At 47.9% G+C, this 15,821-nt stretch overlaps 1 protein-coding gene across 1 annotated transcript in view; it reads left to right on the forward strand.

The window, feature by feature from the left end:
- Positions 9,434–15,821, forward strand: part of SMS (spermine synthase) — a 51,065-nt gene continuing 44,677 nt past the window's right edge. The window contains exon 1 of the mRNA XM_021079653.1: positions 9,434–9,728. Within this exon, the coding sequence (XP_020935312.1) occupies positions 9,680–9,728 (49 nt within the window). The 5' untranslated portion in view covers positions 9,434–9,679. The remainder of the gene's footprint in view (positions 9,729–15,821) is intronic.

The raw sequence follows: 15,821 nt of genomic DNA on the forward strand, positions 1-15,821 counted from the left end.
TGAAGCTTTTTTTTAACAGCTTCAGCATATGGAAGTTCCCAAGCCAGAGGTCCAATTGGAGCTGCAGCCTACACTACAACCACTGCAACAGCAGATTTGAGCTGCATCTGCAACCTATGCCATAGCTTGCAGCAATGCTGGATCCTTAACCCACTGAGCAAGGCCAGGGATTGAACCTATATTCTCAGAGAGAGGACGTCAGGTCCTTAACCCACTGAGCCACAACAGAAACACCGAGCCACAATGGAGCTATCTATGTATGTGTGTAAACATTAATATATTAATATATTTTTTCTTTTTCTTTTTTCTTTTTTTTTTTTTTTTTTTAGGGTCACGCCTGCAGCATAGGGAGGTTCCTGGGCTAAGGGGTGAATCAGAGCTGTAACTGCTGGCCTACACCACAGCCACAGCAACTCGGGAACAGAGCTGCATCTGCGATGTACACCATAGCTCATGGCAACACCGGATCCTTAACCCATTGAGTGAGGCCAGGGATGGAACCCGCATCCTCACGAATGCTAGTCATGTTCACTAACCACTGAGCCACAACGGGAACTCCAATGTACTAATATTAATGTATCCTTAAAGTACAAGACTTTTATGATTAACATGGTGCTATGCCAGGTAATAAAACCAGAAGAAACCTCTGGCTTAGTGGAGAGAAGTAAATTATTTTTGCAGCATGGATCTTAGTAACTGCTGCATAATGATTTTAGGCGGATTCTTAGAGCCTGACAGAGGGGAGTCATGGGACTGGTTGTGCCAAGGGGAAGAAGCTGCAAACCGAGCCAAAGAAGATTTGAAAATAAGAGCTGTGTCAACATGCATAAATTCACTTGCTTTGAAGAAGCTGCAATGGGATCCAGGAACAGGAACAAAGAATATTTATTGTTTTGCCTTTGCATGCCAAAATGTAATCTCTCTTTTTCTTCTACTTTTTCCTTAAAACAACAATTGTCTGCATGTAGAATGAGTGTGTTTTAAATGAACCATTCAGTGCTTTTTTTTCTGCTCTCATTTCCAGTGCTGAGCAGCAATATGATAGCCTAGAAATCTCCTGACTTTGGAGTCAGACTGACCCACACTTCAAGCCTGGCTCTGCCACGCACTTGTATGTGCACTTCAGCAGATCACTTGGCCTCGTTGTCTATGTGTTTGTTTATTTATTTACTTATTATTTATTTATGTGTTTACACAGGGAATAAACCTTGCTGGATTGGGAGGATTAAAAATGACATATGTAAAGAACTCCCAGTACTTTATAAATACTGTGGCCAATAGTGGACATTCAATAATGGAGGCTGGATATAAGGACAAAGTAGTTTCAAAAAAAGAGCCCTGGCCAGGGAGCTGGGGCACCAGGGTCCTGTTACCAGAAAACTGGGTTCATCTCTTGGTGGTTCTTGAGCCAAAAAACACAATGAAGCCAAAGATCTATCGGGAGAAAGAAGGAGTTATTACTTGCAACCACGTAAGGAGGACACTGGGGATCCTTCCTTGAACAGCAAAATTGGGGGAGTCTTTTGTTTATTGTTTTGGCCCCACTCATGGCATGTGGAATTTCCCTGGCTAGGGATGGAACCTGCACCACAGCAGTGACCCAAGCCACTGCAGTGACAATGCTGGATCCTTAACCCACTAGGCCACCAGGGAACTCCAAAAATGGCTTCTCTCATGTCAGGAAAGCCACGCCTGGTCCTGTTTTTCTGGGGAACCCCTACCCTAGCTGCTTACAGTCATGGTCCCTGAGCCTTCATTTTACTAACAAGCATCTAGTCTTGGGCTGGTCCCTCAAACTTTCTAGATTTTTTTTTTCCATTAGGGAAGGTGTGTTGGCTGGAGATGTAGTTGAAGGGGCACTAGCATGCCGTCACTAATGCATGGTGGAAAGTTCTTCGCTGGCAAGCTGATCATTGTGCTGTGGCAACACAGGTGAGCAAGCACACAAGTAATTAGTCCTGCCTGGATCAGGGTGTGTACATGAGCTGGGCCTTGAATGTTCACGTGTGGGCTTCTCCACTGTTGAAAGGAGGTGTTTCAGGACAAAGACCCAAATGTCCATCGGGTGAAAGCGTGTGGTGAGGCAAAACGGCGGCTCCCAGCCAACTCCACTGCAATCAACTTCTGGGATTATCTCTGACGGCTGAGTTGCATCACAAACATTTAAGATAGGTGGACCCTCTGGGTTTTGGAAATCTTTTAGCTTTACTCTAGGGAAATGGTAACTGAAATAGGAATTGCCCTGTAAACCCCCAGGTACTTACCATTTGAACTGGGGCAAAGGAAACTACCAGTTAAACAAGTAGTCTTAACTTGGTAATAGTAATAACTGTTCCATGGGTTGTTTCCAGTGCCAGGCACTGTTGAAGTGCTGTATTTCTATTAATTTATTTAATCCTCAGAATAACTGGGTGAAAGCGGTGCTGTTGTGATACTTCCTTCACAGATGAAGAAATTTTGCCAAAGATCTCTTGGTAAAGGTCACTCGCAAGCAAATGGAAGAATCAAGATTAGGATCCAGGGTGCTGACAAAGGCCCTGATCCTAACCATTCTGCAAACCGCCTTTCTAGAGACGGAGTAAGGAAGGAATCGATCTTATAGGAAAGTATATATTGAACTAGTGCTAACAGTCACCTCTTTGAGTATAGCTCCAGTAAATGCTGCATTCAGATGAGAAGCCAGGGCATTTCTTGGGACCAAAACACGCACAATTATTGGCTTTGGTAACAGTTTTGATTGTGTCACTATTTGAGCGTAGGCGCTTAGATAATGCCCTGCAACAATTCAGTCTCCCCTTCCCTAGTGCGCCATTCTTTGCTGCAAGTGAGAAGAAAGGAGGAAGTGGGGTGGGTTGGACAGCATTTCACTTGGAGAATTGAGGGCTTTGTCAAGAGTTTCAAGTGGAGGCTGCCTTAAGGAAGGCTGGTCCTGGAGCTCCCTGGTGGCATAGCAGGTTAAGGATCCCGAGTTGTCTCTGCTGTGGTGCAGGTTCAGTGCCTGGCCTGGGAACTTCTGCATGCTGTGGGCATGGCCAGAAGGGGGAAGAAATGATAATAATTCTTAAAAAAAAAAAAGAAAGAAAAGAAACGCTGGCCCCTGTGTATCTCCTTTGGGCTGAGTGATGGAGCCACAGGCTGCCAATCTGCCCGAAAAGTCAGGCGTCCTCAAACTGGAGGACCCCTGGTGGGGGCGGGGGTGCTACAAGAACACCTCTCAGGGCACTGTGAGGCTGCAGGCAGTGGGAGAGTGGCTGCAGACAATAGCAGAAAAGGCCTTCTCATCCGTTTGTGTTCCCCAAGCTAGTTCTCAAAGGGCCAGCGGGGATACCAATGAGGATTATGACTGGCACTCAGGGTGCTGGCTTGCAATGTCTTGAGGAAAACCTATTTTGTGTTGCTGTGGCTGTGGTGTAAGCCAGCGGCTACAGCTCCCATTCCACCCCTAGCCTGGGAACCTCCATGTGCCGCGGGTGCAGCCCCAAAAAGACAAACCCAAAAAAAACAACCGTATTTTGTCATTTACTTTTCTTAAATAATCATCCAGAGAGTTCTACCAACAAACTCTTAAGGGACTTACAAATGGGCTGTGGATTGCCTGGCACCCTGGGGATCAGGAATACAGTCACCACCACCCCCAGTGCCCTGCCCAGTATCTGTAGAGGATTGGTTCCAGGACCCCCTCAGACAGAAAAGTCTGAGAGTGCTCAAGTCCCTTATATAAGATGATGTGGTGTTTGCATTTAATGAATCTTAAAATCATCTCTAGGTTATTATAATATTTAAGACAATGTAAACACTATGTAAATAGTTATAAATACAATGTAAATGCTGTGTAAATAGTTCCCAGACATGGGCAAATTCAAGTTTTGCTTTTAGGGACTTCGTGGACTTTTTTTTTTTTTTTTTCAATCTGAGGTTGGTTGAATCTGGGGATGCGGAACCATGGATGCGGAAAGCTGACTGTATGAGTCGTGTGATGGGCAAGAGAATGGGGAAGTCCTTTGGGCTGTGGGATGGAAATCCTGTGAAATCAGATTGTTATGATCATTATACAGCTACAGATGTGATAAATTCATTTGAGTAATAAAAAAAAGAGAGAATGGGGAAGTCCAGAGTGGGGAACTCTGGGTTGGTTGTCACCCTCATCTCCCTTCCCCAACACCTGACCCGAGAGAACTGGGTTTCTCTGCTTAGGGTCTTTTGGGGTGTCAAGCATGAAGCTCTATTCTTCAGTTCATTTCAAAGGACACAGATATTGAGGGCCTACTGTGTGCCAGGTACGGTGCTAAGCACTGGGAGGATGAAAAGTCCAGTCCTGAAGGAGCTCAGAGCCCAGAGTAGGGCGTGCCCTAGTAATAATAGCACCGACCTCATCATCATAGCCATTCCTTGAATACTTATGTGTCAGATACTGCCCTCTGTGCTTGTCGTATATTTATTCATTGAATCCACACAACAGCTCTAGGAGGTGGATACTGGTATTATCTCCATTTTACAGCAGGGGGAGGAGACACAGAGAGATTGATGAACCCGTCCATCGTCACACAGCTAGTAAGAGGTTAGATAGGAACTCACACCAGAAATCAGTTTGGTGGAGATAGGCAATTGCTCCAGGGAGGAGGGAGGCGGGACACCCTCTCCAATCACATACTTCCTGGTGGGTAGGGGGACCTGCTGGTGGGAGGCAGGCAAACCCACAGACCTCAGCTTTGCGGAGTTGTGAGAAAAGTGGGGACGCTTTGAGACAAAAGGCTGAGCCATCAGAGGCAGCACATGAAGGGGTGAATAGCTAGACGCTGAAGCCACCTGCCTGGGTTCAAGTCCTGGCTCTAGTACTTTCTAGCTACCTAACCTCTTTATGCCTCAGTTAATCCTCTCAGGGCTGATAAAGGATTAAATAAGTTAGCATTCAAGGCTGAAGAATACTCTTCACCGGAAAAAGCACAACCATGAGGCTGGTTTCCCAGCAGCCTTCAATTTTGTTCCTTTTCGCAAACATCTCACTACTAAGTCCACCCCATCAGGCACTGACGTGAAATTTGCTTCAGGTGATAAAGTTCACGTAATAGAAATCTCTCTACAGCTTTACCTTACAAACTTGGTTTGTCTACAAGTCTTTTATTTTTTTTATAATTTGGGGCACCTGTATGTAATTCTTTTTGGGGGGCCGCAGGTGCAACATATGGAACATTCCAGGCTAGGAATCGAATCGGAGTTACAGCTGCCCTACAGCCACAGCAACATGGGATCCAAGGCGTGGCTGCGATCTACACCACAGCTCATGGCAATGCTGGATCCTTAACCCACTGAGCAAGGCCAGGGATTGAACCGGCATCCTCTTGGATACTAGCCAGGTTCGTTTCCGCTGAGCCACAATAAGAACTCCCACCTGTATATAATTCTAAGACATTTACATCACCTCAAAAGGAAACCCTGTACCTATTAAGCAGTCACTTGGCTTCCCTCCTTCCCCCAGCCCCAGGACACACTAACCTGATTTCTGTCTCCATGAATTGACATATTCTGGACGTTTCAAGTGGAGCCATACAGTATTTGTCCTTTTGTGACTGGCTTCTTCCACTTAGCATAATGTTTCCAAGGTTCACCTATGTCATGCCCGATATCAGTACTTCATTCCTTTTTATGGCTTAATAATATTTTGTTTCTCCATTCATCTGTCGATGGAAATTTGGTTGTTTCCACCTTTGGGCCATTGTAAATAGTGCTCCCGTAAATATTCAAGTTTTGGTTTGAACACCTGTTTTTTCCATTCTCTTGGGTCTATACCCAAGAGTGGAATTGCTGGGTTGCAGGGTAACTCTGTGTTGAATGTTTTGAAGAGCCGCCAAACTGTTTCCCATAGTGGCTGCACCATTTTACATTCCCACCAGCAATTCCTCCACATCCTCGCCAGCACTTGTTATTTTCTGGCTTTTAAAATGTATTTATTTACTTGAGTCAGAGCCATCCTCATGGCTGTATCTATTGGGGTTCACATGGCTTTGGGATTTGGCGGTGCTACTCTTCACTTTGCACTGGCATCTCCTGGGTGTTTATATATTTATTTTAACAACCTGATGCCTGGGCTGCACCTGGGTCGAGGCCCGGCAGCAGCAATAGCTTTGAAAGCTCCCTAGGCAATTCCACTGTGCAGCCAAAGTTGAGAATCACTGTATCCAAGATTCCAGGCCCCTCTCGGTGGCTATACACTCTTTTTAATCAGAAATTTAAATCGTGTTTAACTAGCTGGGCGAGGCTCACATTTGTCTGAGAAATGGTGGGGGAGTGATCCAGATTTCTGTCAGCCATTGTAACCCTGATAGCTAAGGCCAGTTTTTTGTTTTTTGTTTTTTTTTTTAAGAGAGGAAGTGATTTCATCACAGCTGCAAACAGGGGGCAGGGAGGCAGAGTGTCTCCAAGGGTCCCAAGTGAACTGATGAAAAAACAAAAAAACAAAACAGCAAAACAAAAGGCTACTGGGTAGCAACCCCCTCCCAACCTCTCCACAAGGCAGGTTTGGGGGCAGCAGCCCAATAGGTGGCCTGTGGCATTTTACAGTTAGCATCCCCCACTTCCCTGCCACCACTAACCGCCTTCTCCTTTTTAACAGAAGTGCTTTGCTGTTTTCGATTTTCTTCCTCCCAGGAGGTAGTTACTGCTGCTAACTGTGCAGGATAGTGTGGCTCTCCAGAGTTTTTAAAAACAGCTGCGGACATGCAAGTTGGCCTAACTGCCAGCACGCACATGGGCCCAGGTGAACCTGAGTTTTGGGTAAGATTAGTAACTAGCATGAAGTAGCACTTTGCTAAGAGGTTTTTCCACTCTAAGTATTGACTTCATCTTATTGTCACCACCCTCCAGCCACTCCCCCGCACCTTTGCCAGGAACAGCTGCAGGGGAACAACCAAACACCATGGGGAACAGAAGGGTTTCATGGTAAGGGGGTGTCGAGAAGGACCACACGTAGGACTGGGGCCTGCGTCAGGTGCTTTGTGCAGCGAAGAAGGAAGCCTGGTCTTGCTCTGGTTTGGTGCCGTCTGGAAGCAGGCGTGAGCCCCGAGCTGGTGGCTTAGTAATGTCATCCAGAAGGGGGAAGACCAGACAAAGGCTGGGATTGGTGAAGAAGCAGCAGTTGCTCAGAGGAGTCAGGACCCAGGAACACTGGGTGACTTTGGTGGTTGGGACAAGTTCCTGCTTTGTCTGTGTTCTGACATGATTAAGGAGTGGCCTTGTTTTTGATTTATCCCATCCTGGTCACAGAGTGGCCTTGTCTGATGTTAGGGCCCCAGGGAATTGCCTATGTTCAACAGGAGAGGGCCTGGCCTACTCCTGACAGATGCCATGGACTGCTTTTCTGTTTTAGGCCTCCTTTTGGCCAAGTGCAGACAAGGGCAGGCTAGAGGACATTGATCTGTGACATCCAAATTTTCACCATTGCCATGGTTTTGTTGTTTGGGAAACACAGGCTGGAGTTGGGTGAGTCTCCTGCTTTTTTGTTTCAGGAAAAGTTGCTGATTTCTTTGATGTGACAACAGTTGCACAGGATACACACCGGTCCACTCTAACACAAGCAATTCCCACACACAAAGTGATGATTCATCCAACGGGCCTCGAAGCCAGGGGCCTAGATTATAAAACCCAGGCAAGGAGAACACGTTCCAGAATCCAAAGAGGTACTTACAGCCCAGCTGGAGGCATTTAAAAAGGCCTCAAGCCCTTGATTCCTGTTTGCATCCTACCTTCCACAATCTTGCTGGGATTGTGTCCTCAGTGGGTAACACATGCATTGTGAACATGCTTAAAATGACCCCAACAATGTCGGCTCCATTTCAAGGCCCATTTATCTCTAATGCTGTGCTAGCATTCTCAGGCCTTTTTGTTACACTCCACTTTTGCTGTGGCTATCTGATTACTTCATGGCAGAGCATCTCAAGGGTTTTCATCTCGTCTACTCTGCACCTTCAGAAGCAAGGCAGGTGCCAGCGCTGGCCACTGCCACCTGCCCTGCAGGACACAAGCTGCTGAGAAGGCCCGGCTACTTAAAGTGCAGGCCCAGCACAAAATGAAAACACGGGGCCCCTGGTTCAAAAGTCTCATTAATGATTTCAAGACAGCTCGAGCACAGAGGTAAACCAAGTGCAGGGCCCTTCTGAGTATGAGGCCCGGTGCTACTGCACAGGTTACATGCTGCGTTGTATATTTCACAGGTATGTGCTAAATGAACATATGTGATGTTTCTTTCCACCAAAAATAGAATGCAGTAAACATCTTCAAGTTCAATTTAAAAAAATAAGTGGATGAGGCACACTGGAGACCTGTAGAGCCCTGCTGCCCTTGTAACGTGGCACAGGAGGACCAGCCACGTTCCCAGGAACTGGACTCTGGAGGAACATCCCAGGAAGCAGTCAGGAGCTGCAATCTGAAGAACAAGACAGAAGGCTGAGATGGCAGAATAGCTATGGAAATTGAGAACCCTGGATGCATGGAAGAAAGGAAAACATGCAGGGCAACAAACAGGTGGCTGGGAGCAGGAGAAAAGCAACGTGGGAGCTACAAAGGGGAGCAAGTTCTTAAGAAGATGGTCTGTTAAAGGACAGTCGTGAAGACATTGCCCAGTTCTTGTAGAAAGGTGGAAGGACTCAACAAAACAGCCATTGGGAACTGTTTGCGGAAAAGATGAGTATTTAGGTTCCTCCTGCGCTTTGGAGGGTCAAGAATTCACTGCTCTAGATTTTTTCGAGCCATTAAGGGCAATTTCTGCGGAGCTGGGGAACGCAGAGAGAGGCGCATGAGGGCAGATGGGATGAGGGAGGCATTGGCCCAGGGGTACTGTCGTGTAATAAGGGAAGGCTTTAGTGCACAGACACCCATGATCTCTCCTTTGCACATCTTCTTGAACCCTAGTCATAACCTTCAAGTCAAAGACAAGCCCACGGGGGGGGGAAGTTCCCTGCCACGAATGGAGACATCAGTGACGGAGGAGCAACTCTAGGAACGGTGATTTCCCAAGTCAGCAGTAACATGGTCTTCCCCTCCCTTGCGCTTTCCCCATTCCCGTTTTTCGCGAAAACATACGTATTTGAATACCCAAGGTGCCGAAACGCAATGCCGACCGGGGCTCACGATAATGGAAATGACAATTCTAAAGGATTAAACTGTAGTATTTGAAGAGTTAAGAAAAAGGCGGCAGTACTTTTAGGCTCCAGGGTGGCTCCCAGCATTTTATTTTCTTGGCTTGATCGGGAAAACGGAGGGGCCTGGGCTCGGGGGCTGGCCTGGGGGAAGTGCAGGGGGTGGGCCCCCCGGAAGTCGTGCTGCGCGGTTTAAACCTAAGGTGACCTAACGGATGGCGGGAGCGCCCGCCCGATCCTCTGCGCGGGGCGCGGCCATTGGTGACGCACGCCGGGGAGCACGGCGCCCACGTTTCCACCATTGCCTTAGCGCGGCCTCACACCCGACGCTCGGAGTTCGGGGCTGCGGGCGTCCTTGCTTCCTCCCTCCCGGAGGCGGGCCCGACCCCGCCCCCGCGCCCCGGGTGGCTCCCGGCGGTCCCTCCCACCTCCTAGCCTAGGCCTCCCCGGCGCGGCGCACTCCCCGCCGGCCGCAGCCTGACACGCCGCGCGGCCCCCCAGTCTCCCCGGCCGCCTCCCCCAGGCATGGCACAGGGCCTCGCCTCACTATGGCAGCAGCACGGCACAGCACGCTCGACTTCATGCTCGGCGCCAAAGGTGAGGGCGCGCGCCCGCCACCTGCCCGGTCGCTCCCGCCGCCTGGCGGCTTGGGGCCAGCGGGGCCGGGCGGGGCGCGCGCCGCGGGCCGAACAATGCGGCCGGCCGCGCGGCCCCGGCCCCGGCGCGGGCGGCTCCCGGGCTGCCGCGTGCACCGGCGCCCGCGTGGAGGCCGCACTCCTGCTCCCGCCGCGCTCCGTCCCGGCGGCAGCGCGGGGCCTGGAGGGGCCGAGCAGCCCTCCGGGCCCCGGGTCGCCCACCCGCGCCCCACGCGGGCTCGGCGGCTGCCGCCGGTGTCTCCTCACGCCTCCCCCCGACACACACGGGGAGGAGGACTCCTCGTGGTCGCAGCGCCCACTGGGGCGAGGGGCGTGCGCGGGGTCGGCCGGCCGGACCTTGTCCAGTTCCCCGAGGCGGGCAAATTCCCGCGGGGGCGGGGGCTTCCCTCGTGGGAGCCGGGGCTGGGGCAGGACCGCGCCGCGCTCGCAGGATTCTTAGCCTACTGCGTAGGAGACTGACCCCCGGAAAGGAAGGGGGCACGGGAAAAGGAAACGGTGACTATATTATTATTGGGGGTGGGGGGGTGAGGTCCGAGCGCGGGAATTGTGAGTCTCCGAATCGGAGAGGCTCGGAAGACTGCGAGCCGACCCGAACGGAGGGCTGGGAAAGTGCGGACTGACTGCAGGAATTGCGGAGAGGAGGGTATTTTGCACGTTTTTTTTTTTTTTTTTTTTCTGGGTCCGTTTAACACCGTCTAACACGGGGCGGGGGGAGGGGTGGGACTGTTGGTCTCTCTTGCTGGTGGCTTTTAAACCTGTGAGTGCCGCAGACTGGAATCTGCGCTTCCCGTACGTCCCACTTGGAGCGTTTCTTCCAGGTCTGGTTCTTTCACTGTCTTTCCTCCAGTTGGCTGGAGCCACCTTTTCTGTTAGCGTTGAAAAACATGACTTTCACACTTTCTGTTCTGTTCCCCCCCTCCGCCCCCGCGCCTGTTTTTTTTTTTAAACTTCGGAGTATTCACTTTGCATTTTCATCCCCCTCCCCCAATTTAAAGGATTTCGGAAGGCATAAGGTGAATAAAATAAAAAAGACTGGGGATTTGAAGCGAGACCTAGGTTTGCATCTTATCTTGATGGGCTCTGCTTGTGACTTTGGCTCTATTTCTCAACTTGGCTGAGCCTCATCTCCTCTGGTAAAAACAAGGAGGGACAGTGCACACCGCATAGGGCTCTTAATGTTAGAGGAGTTGCTGGAAAACACTACTAGTTAAGTAATAACCGTGTATTTGGGTGTTCGGGAAGCGACTAGGAGAAAACTGAGCATTCACCCTCCTTTCTTAGGTGAGGCTGGACAGAAGGAGTTGGGGAGAATCAGGAGATAAAATGGGGATTGGAGGTGGCTAGAAGGTTTTGTTGAGTGATTGCCCTGTCAGCTTTCAGATTTAGTAGTTAATGAAGGTTCTAGCATATTCAGTTTAAAGGTGAAGGGGCGGGGTGAGGCCTGAGGAAATAGTTGTTCAGCTGCTCAGAGTTAAGCTTCGGTAGCATCTTTGATGGCAAGCAAGTGTGAACATTGACCAGCGCCTGCTGAGCGTGGCTTTTCCAGGCTCTAAGGAGGGTAATCTCAGGATGAGGCTGGAAGATTCTGGCACTTTCCTAAATCTGAGTGTCCTTGCCTGAAGCCTTAAACAGCTTTCAGCTTAATTCAGGTTTTGTCTCTTGAAATGGTTGCTCACACAGGGCTTCTGTCTTCTTTTGTGAAAGTGGGGAAAAACTTTGGCTTAACTGTTGAAGAAAAAGCGAGAGAACTTGAACGTTTTGGAGCAGATGCTGGCCAAAGAGGGAGGAAGAACCATGGACGTGCAGTTTGGAAAGGAGCTGGGGAAGCTGGCAGGTTCAAAGATGGGAAGATGTGTGAAAGTGGCATCTAAATAATTGTGTGAAGAGAAAGTAACGTAAAAAGATGGAGGAATATTCCCAGCCAGAGTCTTGGATTGTTAATCTTCAAGATAATGTTTTGATGGCAAGGTGAAGAACATGCTAGAAAGAAAGAATATTGAGGAGGATGTGTATGATGCATGCGTCTGGGTCAGATCTTGAGCCCGTCTCTTCATGACTTGTGGGAGTAAGAGAACTCTGGTTGGTATTCCCCCATCACTTGATTTTGTGAGGCATGTCACCCATACTGTCCATCCACACTTCTAAAATAAGGGGATCCAGCTAAACTAAGGTCTAAGTTGTTGGCTTTCCTTAAGGGGCACTTAGTAAGAAGTTTACCACCTGTGAGGTCTCTCCAAAAACATTTATTTTAATTGATAATGAGTCAAAAGGCATTACTCTTGGCGTGTGAGTATTGGATGTGACTCAACGGTGAGTCAAATGCCTGTGGAGCCTGGAATCATGTTCTTCTTCCCGTTTGTCAGTAATCCTTCCTAATGCTCCAGTTCCATGATGTGATTTTAATGGAATTAAACTTGACCCACTTATGTTATTATGCTGAGATTCCGTAGAACTTAGTTACCAGTGCAAGCCACCTAGTAAGTACCCAGCAGCCACTGGGCCACCAAGGGCAATTATAGGTTGGGCCTGGCGGTGCTTATTTAGTTTTGGCTGATGAGGTAACTCAGGCAATTTTAGTTTCTGCTGAAAAAGATCTCCTCTTTGATCATCTTGTAAATGAAGTATTGGACTCCGAGGACCCTTGCGCCTAGAAAACATTCTGTGATTTCTCAGCCTGAGGCTAACGAGAACAAACATGTCCCATATTTGTGTAACTTAAGCATCTCAGGGCTGGTGGAGGACACATGATTTGTTTACACTAGGCATCAGGTGTGCTGCATAGACAGGTGAGCGAGGTACGCATGGCCCCTGCCTGACCTGGAGAGGTAGCTGTCTTCATGTCCATTTCTCCCCCTGGGCTGGGGGTAGTAGTAGCTTGGAACGCAGACCCCCACCGTCTGCATCCTGGACACTCTTCTGATAGGTCATGGCTGTTGGAGAAGTCCTGGTTAAAATGGACTCGAATGATATGATGGTAAGGGTAGAAAGCTAGTTCAAGTCCACCTGGGGAAAACAAGGCATGCATTTACCTGTAGAATTAAGGGGATGGGTCTGATGGGGGAAAGTTCCTGATACTATGTGTCCGTCTTTGGAACAGCTGATCTGTAGTTTCTGAAGGGAAACAAAGTGACTTATGTTATTCATGTTAAATTAGTCTTAGAACAGCAATCTTGTTTAATAAATTAACAGAAGGCCTCTTGGAAATTATGGGCTTGGCTGAAAAAGGTTTATGGTAGGGGTTCTTAAGTTGTGTGCCTTTGACTCTCATGGGGTAGCCTGTGGAGTGCTTCTTAGAATAAGAATTTCAAATGCATAAAATAACCCAGTTATTTAAAATGACGTTATCAAAATAAAACCCCAAAGAAGTGGAATAGTGGGTAGTGATACACGCGTCTTCAGTAGCACATTGAAATACAATCTAGCCGCAGGCCTCGTAGCCTCCCTAATTTCGAAGTAGAGCTGAAAAATCGGTATTTCCCCTGTCATGTAGCAAGGAAAAGCTGTGCTTTATTGGTGACGGTGGCCAGGTATAGTTGATGATTTACAAGCATAATTGAAGAAAACGCTGTTTCAATTAGTGAAGATAAAGATGTATATTTTTTCCCATCCTCGTTCGCAGACAGCCCCCCCCAACTTGTGTCCGTTGGCCTCTGGGGAGTCTTTGGACTCCCCTGCCCCGGGTTCAGCCCCTCCTAGGAGCTAGAGAGAGAACTGGGACTGTATTTTCTCTATATTGGTCCTTTTGGGAGGAGGTTTCCACTCAGGCCAAAGTTGTAAGCAAATGTACCTGGTTCCTCTTCAAAACATCTTTTTGAAAACATAAAAGCCAATGTTTACTAATTGCCTCCTAGGCTAGGTATTGCCCTGAGTGCCTAATACAGTATTTGATGTAATCCTCACAGCAACCCTATGGCGGGTCCTCTTACCCCCATTTTAAAGAAGAATAAATAGGCCCATTGAATTTTTTTTTTTTTTTTTTTTTTAGCTCTTAAGTAGGATATCTGCGATTCACAGTCGTGTCTATTCGATTCCAAGGCTTTTGTTAATTCCCCAGCTGAGAAGCCTCTTAGTTAAGGTGCTGATTTTCAGTGGCCGAAATCACCGTGCCCTTTCCACCCTGCTCGCCCCCTTTTAGCTCTATCTGGAGACATTTTTTTCATATCTTTTTCCCTTGGGGAGGTGTGCTGCTTGAATCTAGTAGGCCAGGGATGCTGCTAAACCTCCTAGAGCGCCCAGCATTGTCAGCCCAAGCAAAGTATCAGTGGTGCTAGGATAGAGAATGCCCCGTGTACGTTCTAACCAGGTTGTTGGAGTGATCTGGAGGAAAAATCAACAGCAAAATTTCCCTGGTTCTTTTTGGAAGCCTCTGGTGCAGGGAAGGAAGCTTGAGGTTTGCACTGGGGTCCGTTAGCACTTCCTACCCAGCCAAGCCTGTGGCTTCAGGTGACCTTTCCTCCCTGATAACCTGAATTATCGACCTCTCCACCAAGCTCCTGTTCTCCGTGTATTTATTGAGCGGCTTTCTGGCGAAAGCATATAGTCTTTGTGTGTTTCAAATAGCTACAACTATCAGCATAAAACCTCAACCAGTTTGGATTGCATCTAGCTTTTTTTGTTCTTTTGCTCAAGAGTAGAAAAAGCTTTCTTCCTATTCCCTCAGCATTATTAGCCCTTGTCCCCTCACACTTTATCCACTGTCGTGACAGCCAACAATACTCACACCCACGCCCCTTGTTTAACAATGACACCTGGGGTGGCTGATGACTGGGAGCGGGAACATGCATGCGTGGGCCCCACTCTAGATTGATGTGAATCACAATCTTTGAGGGGAGGGTAGTACTTGGAATTTGCATTTTTAATCAGCTTTCCTCGCAGTAATTCTGACACTGATTAAGTATGAGAACCACTATAATAGGATCCTCTTTAAAAACAAAAATCCCCCTTGTGCCAGAAACCTTTGAGGCACACATCCTCCTCATTAAGTCCTGTGGATTCTACCTGTTACCCTCTCAGATTCCCTGCTTCCTGACTACAGTTTTGGGCCACAGTCTCCCTACTTGTCTCCTCTGGGAAGGGCTCAGTCAACAGGAACTCAGTAGAGCCCTGTTCCCTTTCCCGTTTAAAACTTCTCCCACTGAGTCTTCTTTACTCAGTAGATAAAATTGAAACTCCTTAGCAGCACTTACGAGGTCCGTGAAGGTTCTCCAGCCTCACCCAACACACAGGTGAGTCTCATACTCCCTGTGCTTTCAAGTAGCCGAGGGGCCCCTGGCCTCAGAATTTTGCAACAGCTTTGGGGAAGGTATTTTTTGTCTGTGCTGCAGGTATTCTCTCGTACCATAATTGTCTCCAGAGATAGTTTTCTGAACTGCTCTGGGGAGGTCCCTTATTGGCATCTGCCTTCATTTGGCATGCTCTTTTGCTTTGTTGGGATTTTTTAAAAAACTCCCTCTCAACTCTGCAAAAGATTCTTAATTGCACTGATCATGCTCTGTTTGACCCCAGGCTGAATAATTGCACATTGCTAGGAATTCATTTTGAGAGCTTGCCATTAAAAATTTGTGTAAACCTTAATGGGTTTTTTAGAATATAATTGTAAAGTTATACCCATGTCTTTAAACCTGTAGAGGTAGTGTATGGTAGAATTCGTCTGTGCTTTATATCAAAAAGCCTCACCTGGTTTTTATGTGGTCCTTCTCTGTTATTTTAAATGCTTTGGGAGGGATTGACTATAATCCAGGCATTAGCAACAATGTCCACCCCAGCTAACGAGAGAGAGCTATTTTTTCAAATAATTTGAAGCTCTGCAGGTGATGGTTCTTAAAAAGAGCATTTTCCAATTAAATGACAAACTGGTAGATGATTTGTCTTGTGGGTTTTTTGTTTTGTTTTTGTGGGGAAAAACTGATTTTGTTTTGCAGTGGAGGAGTTACCAATTTGAAATCTTTATTTTCATCCTTTTTATTGTATAATGAAGTTGGCTGTGTTTGAATCACACTCACAGGCCTTCCCTACCTTCTTGGGAGGTGGATTG

The sequence above is a fragment of the Sus scrofa genome, chromosome X (genome assembly GCF_000003025.6).
Source record: "Sus scrofa isolate TJ Tabasco breed Duroc chromosome X, Sscrofa11.1, whole genome shotgun sequence".
NCBI lineage: Eukaryota > Metazoa > Chordata > Mammalia > Artiodactyla > Suidae > Sus > Sus scrofa.